At 43.6% G+C, this 16,469-nt stretch overlaps 1 protein-coding gene across 8 annotated transcripts in view; it reads right to left on the reverse strand.

The window, feature by feature from the left end:
- Window positions 1-1,480: 1,480 nt before the first annotated feature.
- Window positions 1,481-16,469, reverse strand: part of ARMC8 (armadillo repeat containing 8) — a 110,944-nt gene continuing 95,955 nt past the window's right edge. For all 8 annotated transcript variants that reach the window (XM_078354137.1, XM_035277920.3, XM_035277921.3 and 5 more), the window contains 4 exons: window positions 15,418-15,513; window positions 10,744-10,816; window positions 9,240-9,333; window positions 1,481-3,990 (listed from right to left, as the gene is read on the reverse strand). In XM_078354137.1, coding sequence (XP_078210263.1) covers window positions 3,957-3,990; window positions 9,240-9,333; window positions 10,744-10,816; window positions 15,418-15,513 — 297 coding nt within the window. In that variant the 3' untranslated portion in view covers window positions 1,481-3,956. The remainder of the gene's footprint in view (window positions 3,991-9,239; window positions 9,334-10,743; window positions 10,817-15,417; window positions 15,514-16,469) is intronic.

Below are 16,469 nucleotides of genomic sequence, written 5' to 3' on the forward strand. Positions count from 1 at the left end.
CAGAATCTGGGAAGCCAAGGATCTTCCAACACTGGTGAGATAAGAGATGGAGCCACCAGGGCTCCCAAAGCAGGGGGGAGGGGAAAATAAGGTGGGGGAACTGAGCCTGTGTTCTTGCGTCAGTGACGGATGAAGCAGCTGGGCAGGGCAATGGCGAAGCAGGCAGGCGGGGCACCAGGTGATGGGATTGCAGCGGGAGGAATGGTGACATGCCCCTTTCTCCCATTACTGGTGACTGAGGGATGCCATGGGTTCAGCATTGCAGGGCATCTCTAGGAGTCCACAAGTGTCATGGGATAAGGAAGAGGAGATGGGGTCTAAGGGGGTTCCCGAGAGTGGCTCAAGAGTATCAGCCCACTCTCAGAGGATGGAACTCATTGGCGGAGATCCTGGGCCTGCTTGCCCATGACAGAAGCAAATCAGGAATTAAAGGATAGGTGCTGTTTTTGGCTTTAAGGCCTCTTGGCTTATGGGTATGAGTGTCTTATAGGGAGGAGGGCAGGCTCAGCTCCATGAAGTCAAGGAGGGTGGTTTCACTTAAACACTGGTTCTGGTTTCACTTAAGGACTGATTACTTGCCAAAGCCAGGAGCCAGGGGCTGCAGAGACAGAGGGAGGAAAGGTGGCTTAGTAGTCCACTCCATGGCCCTTTGGGGGTGTTCCCTGAGCCTTCCCTGAAGCCAGATCCTGGACCTTCTCTCATGCTGGAAATAACTATGTCCCTCTCTGCCCAGTTAACAGGGAAGGGGCAGGATGGGGATAGCACCAGTCCCTTTCCCAGGTGGCAATAAATTGGAACCTTTATGTCAGCCCTCCATCAAGATCTGGGGTGGGAGTCCCCCTTTCCTCCTTTCTTAGGCCTCACTTCCAAGTTTTCCCTGTGTCAGTTATGGGAAATGGGGGCCTGCTTGGCCCTGCTCCTACTCTCTTGACCTTACCTTGGGTCTTCTCAGAGGTTCCCATCACGATTATTCCCTCTCCTGCTAGCCACCTCATCGTCCTTCCACCATGCTCTGGCGCAGGTGTCCTTGGCTTTTTTACAGTGAGGCCCTGAGACAGAACATGCCTACAATTCAGAGATAGGAAAAGGTGGCAATCCGTGGTAGATGAATAGCACTTGTGTGTCCTGGCAGAGGGACAGCATGTGCTTGCACACTGTGCATCTGGTAGCAGTGGAGATGGGGCATACATAAGAAGAGGATGGAGGGGGTGGACATGATATTGAGGACAGGATATCTTGTGGCTGGGAGTGGCCACCTATGAAGGGTCTGCTGGCCTTCAGAAGGAGGCCCAAAAGAGAGGGGTCCCCAGACTCCTGCAGATGCCTCCGGGAGCCACAGTTACCCTAAGGCACTGGCTCCCACTCTGAAATGCAAAGCCACTTCCCAGCCTTTCATTTACCAAGAATCACAGGTTCCAAAACCTGTACACGTTATCTTCTGATGTTTCCTAATGTTCTAGACATTTGGAAAACAGACTCCTTTTTAGAAGTTGCCATGATTTTTCTTGGCTTTTATTAGCATGTGTTAAAATCATATTATCCAAACACTACCAGAAGAACATGTATTGTTCTGAATAAAGTGCTTAAGGGAAAAAAAAATGCAACTTATTAAATTGGACATTCTTTTCTAGTTCATAAATTTTGGGTTACAATCAGGGCACAAAAGAAGAAACAGAATGCAGTATTAGAGCGAGAAGCTTAGTTAAGAACTTGGGTATAGACACAAGACCATGTCCATTCTTCCCACTTGCTTGCTGACTGAACACTGCATCTGCATAAAGCAGCAAACAGCTTTGTTTCAATAAATACATTTCCCTTCATTCAAATCAGAAAAGTTAATTATAGTAAAGCATTTTTAATTTGACCATCTGTTTATACCCACAGGCAAGATTTAGCCACAGAGTTTAAGTGTGAAAGTGTTATTTCATTGGGCCTTCAGCTTTCTAATGCTATTTGGATTCAAGATTGTCTCAGCAATTCATTATTGGTTTCTTTATATTTACCTGGTACTATTTAATACCAACACTACAGTGTTTTGTGTTAACAATGCCAACCAAGGATATTTTCACAGTACTAGAAACAACGAGTGGGCCTAAGGCTTTCTTTCCAATAAACTAAGTTTTCCTTTAACTGGGTTTCTCACATTAGCATTCTGACATCTGCACAAATCCCAAGTCCTGTTGTGACAGATTTTTAAATCAGTGATGTTCTAAAAAAATAGTAACTTGGAAATCTCTGTGTTTGAATCTCGGGTGGTCATGTTGAGAGCAGGAAAAATTGCATTAAATACATTTTTAAACATTCATTTGCAATCAAACATTTAAATCTTCCAAGGAAGGTGCAGGGTGATGACAGGGCAGCTGCAGTGTGAGCAACCCCATCAGGAGTGGCTGGTAGGTGGGCTTGGGGCTCCATCAGTGGCACACACTCACCGCAAGCTTCTGGACTGCAGACCTTGCAGCCTGGCTGCGATGCCTTTGACCTTCTTTTAGCAAAGAGAAAAGGCAGGCTGTTTCTACCTTCAAACAGTCAAGAGCAACTTCTGTTGAGTTCACCTTGCAGCTGACCCAAAAGTTGGAGCAGGGGCCAAGCTAAGGGGTGCAGAAGGGCTAGGAGTACTTGCTATAGTCATCTTCAGTCATCCTGGGGGCCCCTCTCTCAACTTGGAGAAAAGATTTTAGTTGCATCTTTTATTGAATTTAAATCTCAGTTTACAAAAGCATACCAACTAGCAATCCTGAGCAACTAGTATGAAATTTGCTGAATACAGGTAAGAAAAGCTTTCTAAACTATCCTGTTCTTTGTTTCTTTCTACAGGTGTGTCTGTAGCACATTCTTTAGTTTCACAGTGATATATGCTGTTTCAGGAAGCTCAAGGTGTCTGACTGTTCCTGGGAAGTGATGACCTACTTTTAGTATGAGTGCAAGTTTCCATGGCTGGTTCTAAATCTGGCCAGATATTGGTATACCAATGACAGGAGTTAGGGCAGTTGGGAGGCTCTCAGTCCCCATCCCCAGTTCCTGTCAAGGGTTAAGCCCTCTGGGTCACGACTGGGCTTTCACTATCAGTAGTTATATTTTCCTTAGATGCTTCAAAAAGCCTACGGTGAATCTGTCGCCTCGCTTTACTCCTCCCTGTCCATCTGACTTGGTAGCCTGAGAACTTATTGAATTAGGATGAAAAAAGGCTCTGTACCTGCTAACATTGATGGCAGTAAGATGCTAGCTTACTATTTTGCACAGCACCATGTATAGTGCCTGTTAATCAGGCCAACTATAGCCAACTTTTTCTTTTTCTTTTTTTTATATAAAGAAAATCTATGTAAGTTGAGGTTCAGAAATGCATATATTTTTTACTTACAAATATTCATCTGACCAAAATTCAACATAACCTTTATGGAACACTTAACAATTGTTTTGTTTTTAAAATAACATTTCATTCAAACTGTATATAATTCAGTAAAGTTTTTTATACAGCAAGCAATGCTTAAACCCTGGAAAATCTGTAGAAAAGAGATTTTCACACAAAATAAGAAAAGAAAAATCTGAGGTATCCCTCACACACACACACATCCATTCATTCTGGCCCATGTACGTGCACATACACACGCGTGCCTGCGTGTTCACACAGACATATTCATTCTCAACTCACAAAGTGGCTGCAGCATAGGCAAAAAATTGTAGGTCCAAAGGAAAATGATTGATTGTTCTAATAAAGAGTCCGGGTAGCTCAGAAAAAAACCAAAACAAAACCCAAGAGTCTTCTGAGGAAACTACTACCTCAAAAAAATGTTCTCAAGATGAATTTGAGATCTAAGCCTACTAAATTGCTTTTGCAAAACAGCTCCCTGCAGTCCAAGGTGACTTGTGCAAATAGAAGGAATCAAATGAGGCTGGTTCCTGTACTTCCTTAAACAAGGAGGTGGGATGCTCGCAGGTGCCCAGAGGCACTCCCATCATGCCAGGTACTGCTGCAGTGCTGTCTTTGCCCTGAAATCACAAAATCCCTGTTAGCCATCATCTCAGAATTGTAACTGGGGGAAAAACACCCTACAGCTCAATGATGATAGTTGGGGAAGTGTAAAAAGTAAATCCCCAGAGGAAACTGGGGTGAGCCAAGGTGGGTACCTACCTTAAGGGGCAGAGATCTGCAGTGGGCAGATACCTCAAATCTACTCTGGCTGTATTCTTCTTCCTGTGGTTCTCTCAGAGGGCCGTTCCTGCTCCTAAACCTGCTGCAGCTCAGTGACATTCCACAGTCCCTGGTACGTACTGACATTCTATAGTATTCCTTTGTCGCTAGCATATAGTTGTGATAGATCTCTAATTCTTTTCTTTTTCTTACTGCCATGTAGGTTTTATGCAGTGAAGCACACTAGGGGAGGACACTTAGGGTTCTGGGAAACAAACAGGAAAACTGACCAAAGAAATGTCGTTGAGGTACTGATTAGAAGGTTCATGGAAGGGACCAAGAGCCCATGGGATGAGGCTGTCTCATGCTTCCCATGCCTCATAACTGTGGAAGAAGGCTAAAATTTCATTTTGTTCTCATCACACCTGATGACACCGTAACTGATCAATATGAGATGTGGGTTGTTACGATGGAGGAAGAAGGTGGCCAGGTAGAAAGGAAAAGATAGAATGTAGGCCGGGCATGGTGGCTCATGCCTATAATGCCAGCACTTTGGTAGGCTGAGATGGGCGGATCACCTGAGGTCAGTTCAAGACCAGCCTGGCCAACATGGTGATATCCTGTTTCTACTAAAAATACAAAAATTAGCTGGGCATGGTGGCGGGTGCCTGTAATCCCAGCTACTCAGGAGGCTGAGGCAGGAGAATTGCTTGAACCCGGGAGGTGGAGGTTGCAGTGAGCCAAGATTGCGCCACTGCACTCCAGCCTGTGCAGTAAGAGCAAAACTCAGTCTAAAAAGAAAAGAAAGAAAAAAAAGAGAATGTGAACAGTGACTTAATCTATCCTGATCCTTGTAAAAGTGGCCTTCTTTGAGGTGGGCCCAAAGAGGCCTCCTTTACTATTCCTATCACAAACTTCGTAAAATTTGTAGAGGCTGCAATTGTGGGAGTTAGGAAGTCAGGTTTCAGCAATGGTCTCCTCTTCTAAGCTCTGGAAAGAAAGCCTACAATGTTCAGTTATGATAGCTGATCGAAGTAATGCCAAGTAGACTGTGCATACAATAAGCTGGATTCAAGTGCAGTTTCTGTAGTAATGGATATCACAACAGTTTTTAAAGTGGTATACGAACGTGTATTCTTACAATCACTTAAGACTCTAAAGATGTTATTGTGAACAGTCCAATCGTCGTAACAGGAAGCTCTAGAAAGATTACCTCCAAGTTATGAGCAAGTTGGGTTCTACAAGGACATTTTCAGAAACAAGTTTATGAATGATGCCACAGACCATCTACCTGACTCCCCAAATACTTAAAGAGACTGAGAAGAGCAGTTCTGATGGAGGCAGGAGTTCTGGGGCCCTGCAACCCTGAAGCCCTCTGAGCCTGGGTGGAGAGGGCTGGTTAGCAATAGCTTCTCATATGTAAGCATCTGAAAGTCAAAGGATCAAGGCCTTGATGACAGAAAGAACCTGAGTGGTATTCTTCAGGTGACAGACTTTACTGTGCCATGATGGGAACGCCACATGAGGGTCTTGATCAAAATTCTGTATTTCTCTTTAGATCTGCCAAATCAAACTCCTTCTGGATCTTATTCAGAGGTTGGATAGGTTTGATTATTTTGGGTCTCAGACACCATACCTTTATTGTCTTTCTATTATCATTATCTGAGGAGTCTTTTTAGAAGAATGGTTTTGGAGGCAAGATCACCTTTTCTTAGATGGACTTAGGTTGGGTAGCTCAGACCTTGATTCTTTTAATAAGGGTTTAAGTTTAGGAAGAGCTAAAAACTTATGTGCCATACAAATCTGGGAAAACAGTACCAGAGTAGTCTAAGCAAGCAGGCCTAAACCTACCCCACTTGATGCTGGTAAGGCCTCTCTTAGCATTCTAGGTTGTCCCTGAGATGATTTTAAGTAAAACCTGTTTTTACTTTCTGAACAAATATGAGTGAAAAACCCCAGTGAACAACATGGCTCTCAGCCATAAGAGATGGGCTGACAGAGCCCCTCGTTTATGCCAGCAGCTGTGGAGGTAGAGGTTCCAGTTCTCAAGGTACAAGCTCAAATCCAGCCTTCAGTATGTGGCTTGGACTTGACTTTGATGTTACGCTCACTAACCAGCAGCATTGGGCTGCAGTTATTTAGTTCTTTTTTTCTTTTCTTGAGACAGAGTGTCACTCTGTTGCCCAGGCTGGAGTGCAGTGGTGTGATCTCAGCTCACCACAACCTCTGTCTCCCGGGTTCAAGCGATTCTCCTGCCTCAGCCTCCTGAGTAGCTGGGACTACAGGTGTACGCCACCATGCCTGGCTAATTTTTGTATTTTTAGTAGAGACAGGGTTTCATTATGTTGGCCAGGTTGGTCTCGAACTCCTGACTACATGATCCACTTGCCTCAGCCTCCCAAAGTGCTGGGATTACAGGCATGATGAGCCACCGTGCTCAGTCTGTTACTCTTCTTTGGCCTACAGGACGATAAGCTTCGGGGAAGCAGAAGACCAGCCTGTCCTGTGTGCTCCACAATCTGGGACAGCCATTTACTTCAGAGGAGTTAAGTTCCTCTCCCCTTCAGTGAAGAAGACAGACAAGCTGTCAGCCAAGATACAGTGTGACATGTCCTACAGATACTGTGGGAGCACAAAAGGCATCCCTGGAAAAGCCTGGAAGGGAGGGTGGAGAGTGGGTCATGCAAGGCTTTTTGGAAGACATGGCAACCTGATAGGAGTTTTGAAGGATAAATGGCCAGTGTCCAGGCATTCTTTTTCCTTGCTTTCGGAACATCTTATGTGCCTGAGTCTCTGCCTGCCTCACTGGCTGTTCCTTCTGCTCCTTTGATGCATCTTTCCCATCACTGCCTAAATGCTGGGGGCTCTAGATCTTGCTCCTTAGGCCTCCTCTCTCTTACTTGCTCTAGGTGACTTCATCCAGCTCCATGGCTTTAAATACCATTCAGATTTACACCCCCAGCCATGCTCTTCCAAGTCCCTTGGATATCTAACAGGTATCCTAATGTTGGCATACCCAAACAAGAACTTTTGATGCTCCCTACCTCAACCCACTTCTCAATGTCTCACCATCTTGGTATATGGCAACACCTTCCATCTAGTTGCTCAGGCTAAAACCCTAGACATTTTCCTTTTCTCTCTTTAACATCCTATACCGAATCTGTGAGTAAGTCCCGTTGGCATTTATATTCAGATTAAAATTCTGAATCCAACCACTTCTCAGTACTTCCAACACTAACCTCCCATCCCTTACTGACATTATTGCAATGGCCTTTAACTGGTCTCTCTGCCTCCATTCTTGCTCTCCTACAGATGGTTCTCTACATAGTCATCAGAGTGATCTTTTAAAAATTAAAATCAGGGCGAGGTGCAGTGGCTCATGCCTGTAATCCCAGCATTTTGGGAGGCAGAGGTGGGCGGATCGCCTGCAGTCAGGAGCTCGAGACCGGCCTGGCCAACATGGTGAAACCCTGTCTCTAGGCTGGGCATGGTGACTCACGCCTGTAATCCAAGCACTTTGGAGCCCAAGGCAGGTGGATCACTTGAGGTCAGGAGTTCAAGACCAGCCTGACCAACATGGTGAAACCCAGTCTTTATTTAAAAAAAATTTAAAAAGTAAAAAAATAAAATAAAAAGAAACCCTGTCTCTACCAAAAACACAAAAAACTAGCTGGGTATGGTGGCAGGTGCCTGTAATCCAGCTAGTTGGGAGGCTAAGGCAGGAGAATCACTTGAACTTGGGAGGCAGAGATTTCAGTGAGCCAAGATCACGCCATTGCACTCCAGCCTGGGCAACAAGAGTGAAACTCTCAGAAAGAAGGAAAAAAAAATTCAAATCAGATAATGTCTGCTCTGCTCAACAGTCTCCAATGATTTCCTGTTTTCTCTCCCTCATTATTTTTCATCAGCCCTCTGGTTCTTGCTGTTCCTTAAACATACCAAGTTCACTCCTGGGCCTTTGAACCCACTGTCATCCCTGCCTATAAATACTCTTCCTCTAAGCATTTGCCCAGATGAAATCTTCCTCATTTCATTCAGGTCTCTGATCATGTCATCCTCAGAGAGATCTTTACTGGTTAACCTATATTAAAATAAATTTTCTTGACTCTCCATTCCTTCACCTTGCTTTATTTTTCTTCATGGTACCTCTCATCACCTGATACTGTGTTACGTATTCATTTGCTTATCATCTATCTCCTATACTAGAATGTAAGTTGCATGAGGACAAAGACTTCATCAATTTTATTCACCATTATATCTCTAATGCCTAAAACAATGCCTTGGAGAAGGCAGGTATTAAAAAGAGAGTTATCTGCTGAATGAATGGGGACTGAGAGCAGAGGAGACTGAGATAGCAAATCAGATGGAACAGAATGCGTAATTGCATGAAGGTGTGCTACTGTGTAAGCAGGCAGGTATGGCTGCAGTATAGGGTGTGCATGGTGGGCACGGGGAAGATGAGAAAGGCAGAGCCAAATCATTAAGGGCTGAAGGGCTTCTAAGCCATGTTCAAGATTCTGGAGACTCAAAGTGCTGATGTTCCCTGCTTTGTTATTATAGAGGCAAGATGGAAAGTGAAGGCTGTTAAAAAGGAGAACACGTAGTTAGGAAAAGCATTTTTGGCTATTTTGAGGTTAGCTAAGTATCTGATTATAACTCTTGGCTCTACCGGGAAACGATGAGCTCTTTGAAGACAGTGATTTTTTTGTAAACCCAGCAGCAGGGCCAGCCTGGCACAAAATGGGTGTTCAGTGAGGTGTTGAGCTAATGAATGTTTGCATTACTAGTTTTTCTGCTTTCCAAAAGGTCACATGCATGTCTATTCTAATGATCAAGGGAAGAGATGCAAATGGCTTCTGGATCCTATCTACTAAGACGGTCCAGACACAGACTAATTCACAGTAAGATTAGAGTCTTTAATAATTTGATAATCATTAGTTTATAGCTCACTTAAATGTCATACAGTGGCTGATAGAAAATTATAAGGAAAATCTAAGAATATGAAAGGTTTTAAAAGTGTGGACATGTTAATTACCAGGCAATTCAAACCCTTTTGTGAAAGAATCCAACAGAGCCCAAAGGAAGACCTTTTTACATTCATACTCACTTGTCACAAAGGTTTGAATCTGGTGACTGACTCAATTTGTGTAGAATATCTACGATGCCCATGTCTCGTAATTTATCCTGGCGTTCTTGTGAACCTAAACGATTAAAGCCAGGTTACTGGAAACATGACCCAGGCAAATGCTCTCTCTGATATACAATCAACAATCTAGAGCCTTACCAGTGTCCTTCACTCCCTACTCCTCCTGTCCCTTTTGTCCTCCACCCTCTCCCAGTGTAGTTGGACTGACAGCCTTCTAACTCGGCTCTCTGCCTCCTGAGCATCCTGCCTGCAGTCTATCCTGGGTTCTTCAGCTGTAATGATTTCTCCATGGACTACAGGGTCAAGGTTAGATTCTTCAGCCTGGTACAAGGCCCTCTACCACTGATTCCCAGCTTCATCACTTCTCTCAGGACATACCTGTGGCCCTGGCCAGGCCAGGCCTGCCTCTTACTACTCAGACAGGTCTTGTCTTCCCCTTTCTATTATTTTCTACCCTCCTCTGTCCTCCCAGCACTTTTTGTTGCCTCTCAGCACAACTGGCACTTCCAAATTCTTTCATATCATTCTGTTCTATCTTCCAACTAGACTAAGATCTCTTTGAGGGTGGCTTTGTCTCCCCAGTACATAGACAGTACTTGGTATCTAGGTCTGTGGGTGGAATCCAGTTTCCTTTCTTGCACTTTGTTTTGGGCATAACTGCTGAGTAATCCCCTGGAGTCTTCTCCACTGAAGAACCTACAGTGACCACTCATGCACTGGCTCTCTCTAGACAAAGTGAATCAGATTTTCTAGGGATGGGGCCCAGAAATCTGCACTTTAAAAAGTTCCCCAGGTGATTCTAATGTAGCCAACCCAGCCTTGAGACCCACTGCTCTCCTATATTTGTTTGCTACCTTGGTTATAAATTGGAATCCACCGGTGAGCTTTAAGAAACACTTATGCCTGGAGCCCACCCCCAGAGATTCTGATTTAATTGGCCTGGGGTAAAAATTCCCAGATGATTCTAATATGCAGCCAAGGTAAAGAATCTCTGATCTATACAGTCCTCCTTACAGACTACCAGCTTCACCAGTCACACTGCATTTCTCATTTCTCACCAATGCACCTTCTTCTCCATCATGCTTATCTGCCTGTAGTCCTCATATATGCTTCCTCTGCTCATAACAAAAGGCTTATCCTCCCACCCACTCTCTCCTCTCACCTTCTTCGAGTGCATCTCACCATCCTCATCAGCTCTCTCAGGGCAGGGACTGCCACTTACTTCTCACTCTCCCCCCTTGAATCTGGTATAGAGTTGGCTCCAACGGGGTGCTCAGTGTTGACTGTCCATCTGACTCAGGCTAGTTCCACTGATTTTCATACCAGAGCAACTCTGGAGGGTGCTTGGGCCAAGTGGTCCAAGAACACAGTCTCTCCCCAGGATCTCAGGGGTACCTGCTGCCTTCCCTGTGCAAGACACTCTTCCCATAATTTTTTTTCAATCCAAATCTCACCAATCTCTTACCTTCCTCTTCATTCCATATGAGGTTTGATATACAAAACATGGCTGCAAGCTGCAGTTTAACATGTGAATGGCCCTATTAATACAGAAAAAACAAAAAAAAATGGTGGTAATCTCATTTTAGATCTTTTTTTTTGGAATATCTACCATAGGCAATTCCTATCACCTAAAAGTCCGAAGCAGAGGCCTCAAACTCAAATGTCTTGAGGGACAGTGGAGAATCTGGCAAATTGAGGAGTACAAGCCTTGCCAAACAAATTCAAATTTGAAAACACCATCTGGCTGGACAAACTAAACACCTCTAGGGCTATAGGTATAGTATGCAATTTATGATTCAGTCCATGCACAAAGAAACACTGTCATTTGACAATTTCATGCTTTCAACTTAGGCTACATTTCCAGGTCACCAGCAGCCAATAAACAATGGGTGGATTTGCATTTGATATTGATCTCTTAAGCTACTGGTTATCTTATTCAAATGGCCCAATAATTCCTTTGGGTCAGAAAGTTCTGTAACACCCAGACTTTCACACACATACAATCTTTAAATGGTTTACTCCTCTGACACAACTTGCTATAAACTAGAAGCATTATGTAATACATTCAGCTCTGGAATAATTAAATTACTCTTATTTCTATAGGAACATCCCCGAAAACTTGATGAAATCTCTAGTTCATTTCTCAGATGTCTCTACTATCACTAAGGGGCCTCCTAGTCTTCTAATACAATTCTTATTTATTTTGCTTTATGTACTGAAAGTACAGCCATTTCTGGTTGCTTTGGATCATTTATCCACATAGAGTGCTTGCACCTGAATGAGAAGACCCAATAATAAAATAATAATTTTTTTTTTTTGAGACAGAGTTTCGCTCGTTACCCAGGCTGGAGTGCAATGGCACAATCTTGGCTCACTGCAACCTCTGCCTCCTGGGTTCAGGCAATTCTGCCTCAGCCTCCTGAGTAGCTGGGATTACAGGCACACACCACCATGCCCAGCTAATTTTTTGTATTTTTAGTAGAGACGGGGTTTCACCATGTTGACCAGAATGGTCTCGATCTCTTGACCTTGTGATCCATCCGCCTCAGCCTCCCAAAGTGCTGGGATTATCAGTGTGAGCCACTGCACCCAGTCCAATTTTTTTTTTTGAGACAGAGTTTTGCTCTTATTGCCCAGGCTAGAGTGCAATGCCACAATTTCGGGTCACTGCAACCTCCGCCTCCTGGGTTTTAGCAATTCTCCTGCCTCAGCCTCTGGAATAGCTGGGATCACAGGTACACACCACCACACCTGGTTAATATTTTGTATTTTTAGTAGAGATAGGGTTTCACCATGTTAGTCAGGCTGGTCTCGAGCCCCTGACCTCAGGTGATCCACTTGCCTTGGACTTCCAAAGTGCTGGTATTACAGGCATGAGCCACCACACCCAGCCATAAAATAATCTTTATAGATCATTGTTCTATTGGTCAATTAAAAAAATTTCTACTATGTTTAAATAATTTATGCACATCTGAGGAAATATCAATGGCAAAGTATGCTCAATGGTTTTTTCAAGGCTAAGACAGACTTATCTTCTCATGTAGGACTATATTTCAACTAAGCAGAGACAACTGGATCTGGCTTCCTTCAGTAGAATTCTATGGCTAGTGATTCTTTCTTCTACCTGCCAACACTTTAAAGGGAAAATTCAGTTTGGGCTCCCTTAAGTCAAAACAGAATAAAACTTATCTGTTCCCAGCCTCAGATAATCAACCAATATTTGTTGAATAACGAGTCTGTATATAACAAATATGCAGTTACTTTGCCTAAGTTTATTCATCATTCATTCAACATTTTTTGAGGACACACATTACTATGACGATAGAGAAAATTGGAGATTGGAGGGTGGCAACTTAATTTAGGCGGAATGCACAAAACAGATCTCTTTGAAGAAGGCAATATTTAAATGGAGACTTAAAGAACAGGAAGGTGCCAGATGTGCAAACAGCAAGGGGCTTGAAATTCCAAGGAGGAGAAAAATTTCCGGAAAAGGTCTGGGTAAGAAAGAGCTGTCTGTCCAGAAAAATAGTGTAGCCAAATTGAACTTGTAGGCCACAGTAAGGACTCTGGATTTCATTCTGTGTTTAGAGGAAGCCCCTGAAAGATTTAAACAGTGGAGGGACAAGACCTGATTTACATTTTTTAGAAGACCCCTGGGTTCAAGGAATTGGCATGACAGTAAAGAAGTGTCTAAGAGGATACTGTTATTATAGTTTATCAGGCATGAGGTGCTATGACTTGAACTGACTAGGGTGGGGGCAGTGGTGATCAAAAGGAGTAATTGGATTCAAGATCAGTTTTGGAGGAAGGGCAGATAGGACTTGTTGATAAATTGGGTGAATGAGGGGACAGAGCTGGAAAAATCAAGACAGACTCCAAGGTGTTATCAGACAGCCACATGGAGATGCTGTAAGGGCAGGAAGATATATATATATACTGTCTATATGTAAGAACCACCCAGGAATCTTTAAAAAAAAAAAATCCTGATGCCCAGGCTATACCCAGATCTATTAAATCAGAATCTTGGGAGGGATAAGACAAAGTGGTAATCTTTGAAAGCTCCCTACAAGGTCCTATTGTACAATGAAAGTTGTGATCTGCTGATCTCAGGAGAGCACCTGTAGGAAAGAAGAGAAGAGGGTCCAGAGTAAGCAGGGAGGTATGGTTTCATGCAAACCAAGAGAAAAGGATGTTTCCAGGAGGAGGAACTAGTTAGCTAGGCTGAAATCTGCTGTAAGTGGGGTAAGATGAAGAGAGAAAAGGATTCTTTGGATTTCGCATCATGGAAGTCACTGTTGACCCTAATTATAAGAGTTTCAGTCGAATGATGGGGGTAGAGGTGAAAGAAGCAGGTTAAAGAATGACTTTAGAGGTAAAGAAGGAGACACTATGTGCAGAAAAGATGTTAAGTTTGGCTTTGAAGGCCAGGCACAGTGGCTCATGCCTGTAATCCCAGCACATTGGGAGGCCAAGGTGGGTGGATCATTTGAGGTCAGGAGTTTGAGACCAGCTTGGCCAACATGGTGAAACCCTGTCTCTACTAAATATACAAAAATTAGCCGAGTGATAGTGGTGCGCCTGTAATCCCAGCTAATCAGGAGGCTGAGGCAGGAGAATCACTTGAACCCAGGAGGCAGAGGTTGTGATGAGCCAAGATCATGTCACTGCACTCGAGTCTGGGTGGCAGAGTGAGACCCTGTCTCAAAAAATAAAAATAAAAAAAGAAAGAAATTTGGCTTTGGCTTTGAATAACAGAGAAATGGGTATGCCTCAATGGGTATGAGAAGTTAAGGAAAACTTTTTAAGTGATTAGGTATACAATGTGGATTGGTATTGAAAAGATAATGGAATCTTTGGTTGGAAGTGGTAAGGTTTTCATTCAACAAATATTTACCAAGCATATGCTAAGGGCCAGACACCATGGTGGATATACAATTGTGCACAAAGCTGACATGGTCCCTGCCCTTGTGAAACTTACACTGTGGTAGAGCCACCCGGTAGGTACACAAATATACAACACTAAAACTGAGCTAAGGGATCTGAAGGAAGGGAATAAAATGCAGTAATGAGGAATAATCTACAAGGACAAGAATCCAGTAAGAAAGTATAAGTTCAGCTGAGATTTGAAGGGAGAGATGGAGAGGAGAAAAGTGCTCCAGGCAGAGAAGCCAGCATGTGTGAAGGTCCCAAGGAAGGAAAGAACATGGCCTTTTTGAGAAACTGCAAGCAGCCAGTGTAGTGAACAAAGGAAGAGAGGAGTAAAATAAGCTGGGAATATAAATGGGTTAGGTCATGTAGGACTTGACAGGCCATCATAAGGGCATGTGAACTTTATTCAAGGTATAACAAGGAGCCACTGAAGGATTTTAGTTTCTCTTAATATAACAAAAAGCTGAGGTCATCACTAACTGTAATAGAGGAGGGAAGATGTGAGATCTAAAGGATGAGGGGCAGGTAAGAATCTATTCTCGTAGAGAATGAGGGTGCCAGCTTCTTAGAGAATCACCGAAGAATAACAGGAAGGGTGGAGTGCCCATGTTGGGTACTGTGCCTCTCTCTGCAGTTGTTAACTCTGATGTGGCAGGCAAAGAGAAGACAGATTGGTGTGGCAAGGGGAGGCTTCCTCCATGGTGGGAATTTTGTCAGGAGATATTGACAGAAGAAAAGTGGAGGACTGTTTAATACCCAGATTTTGGTAACGGGCAGTCTCTGGTGATGATCAGATGCAGGGTATGGCCATGGCAGCAGGTAGCAGATTGCTTAGAAGCAAATAGGTAAAGGAACTATGGTGCCAGAAGGTTCATCCACCATGGGAATGAAGCCTTGAGAGGGAAGACATGGACTGGAGGGCACTGAGAGAAAGCCAAGAGCCCAGGTCTTCAGTGGTTAAGAGAGAGGCAACCAGTAGACAACAATGGCAGGGAGTGGAGTGGCAGGTAATAATATTACCATGTGGCACAAGTTTCAAGGAGTTGGTGTTTTTTCTTTTTCTTCAGGATGGAAGAGAGTTCCTTCATGAGGAGTCACATAGTAATCTGCTCTTTTCCTCTTTTTTAAAGTCTCCGCACAATTTATTTTGAGTTAACAATAATACAGTCCCTGCATTCTAATCCTGAAGTGAAAGAGGACAAGGGCTCACCATGTAATACTTGATTTTCTGTAGGATATCATCATTGGTCATAATAAGATCTTTTGCTGTTGTCCCATCTGCTATGTTGGCTAAGATACACAGTGTCTGGAAAAGAACAAAGGGCCAACAGTCAGGAAAGCTCTGAAGTCCCAGAGTCAAGCTCTCTCAAGAGTTTGGGCAATTTCTCATTTGAAGGTACATGAATTCTCACAGGTTCCACTCTCAATGCCCTGATTTCTCATCTGCTGACATCATTGCTAATAACAGTAACCACACCCAAACAAATCTACCTTAGACAAAAGAGAACCCAAACACTTTGGTGGTTTCTTGCTGGGCATTAAGCCATAGCTGCACAAAAGCAGCCATTTTGTATGTCATACTACCAAATCAAAGAGAAAATGCAATTTATTATTTTTTTCTTGAAAATCTCATTTCCAAGAGAAACCCTTGTGACAAACCACAATGTTCCTTCAACACAGCAGTCTCTTTGGTGGAAGCCCTGAAGGTGTTGCAACTCCCCTGCTAAGGAGGTCTCCCTTTTCTATGCCTCCACCTGCTACTTGCTCCCAAGCTAATGAATCTGCACTCTTTTTGGCTATTCTCTTGTGGAAAAGATCCTATGAAGGGGCAGACATGAGCATGACAAGTGTAATTAACAGGAGTAATTAGTTTGGGGAAGAGTTGACAGTTAATGTTTTAGGAGTCCAAGTTCAAGATGACATCAGAACCAAGTGATTTATAGTTTTATAGTTGCTCTCCACATATTCTAGCCCCTACTGAGCCTACAGGATAAGATAATTAAATACAATGAGTGTTTTTTTTTTTCCCAAGACAGTCTCACTTGGTTGCCCAAGCTGGAGTGAAGTGGTGCGATCTTGGCTCACTGCAACCTCCATCTCCTGGATTCAAGCAATTCTCCCTGCTTCAGCCTCCCAAGTAACTGGGATTTGAGGTATGCACCACCAGGCCTGGCTGATTTTTGTATTTTTAGTAGAGATGAGGTTTCACCATGTTGGCCAGGCTGGTGTCAGATTCCTGATCCCAGCTGATCCGCCTGCCTT

The sequence above is a fragment of the Callithrix jacchus genome, chromosome 17 (genome assembly GCF_049354715.1).
Source record: "Callithrix jacchus isolate 240 chromosome 17, calJac240_pri, whole genome shotgun sequence".
NCBI lineage: Eukaryota > Metazoa > Chordata > Mammalia > Primates > Cebidae > Callithrix > Callithrix jacchus.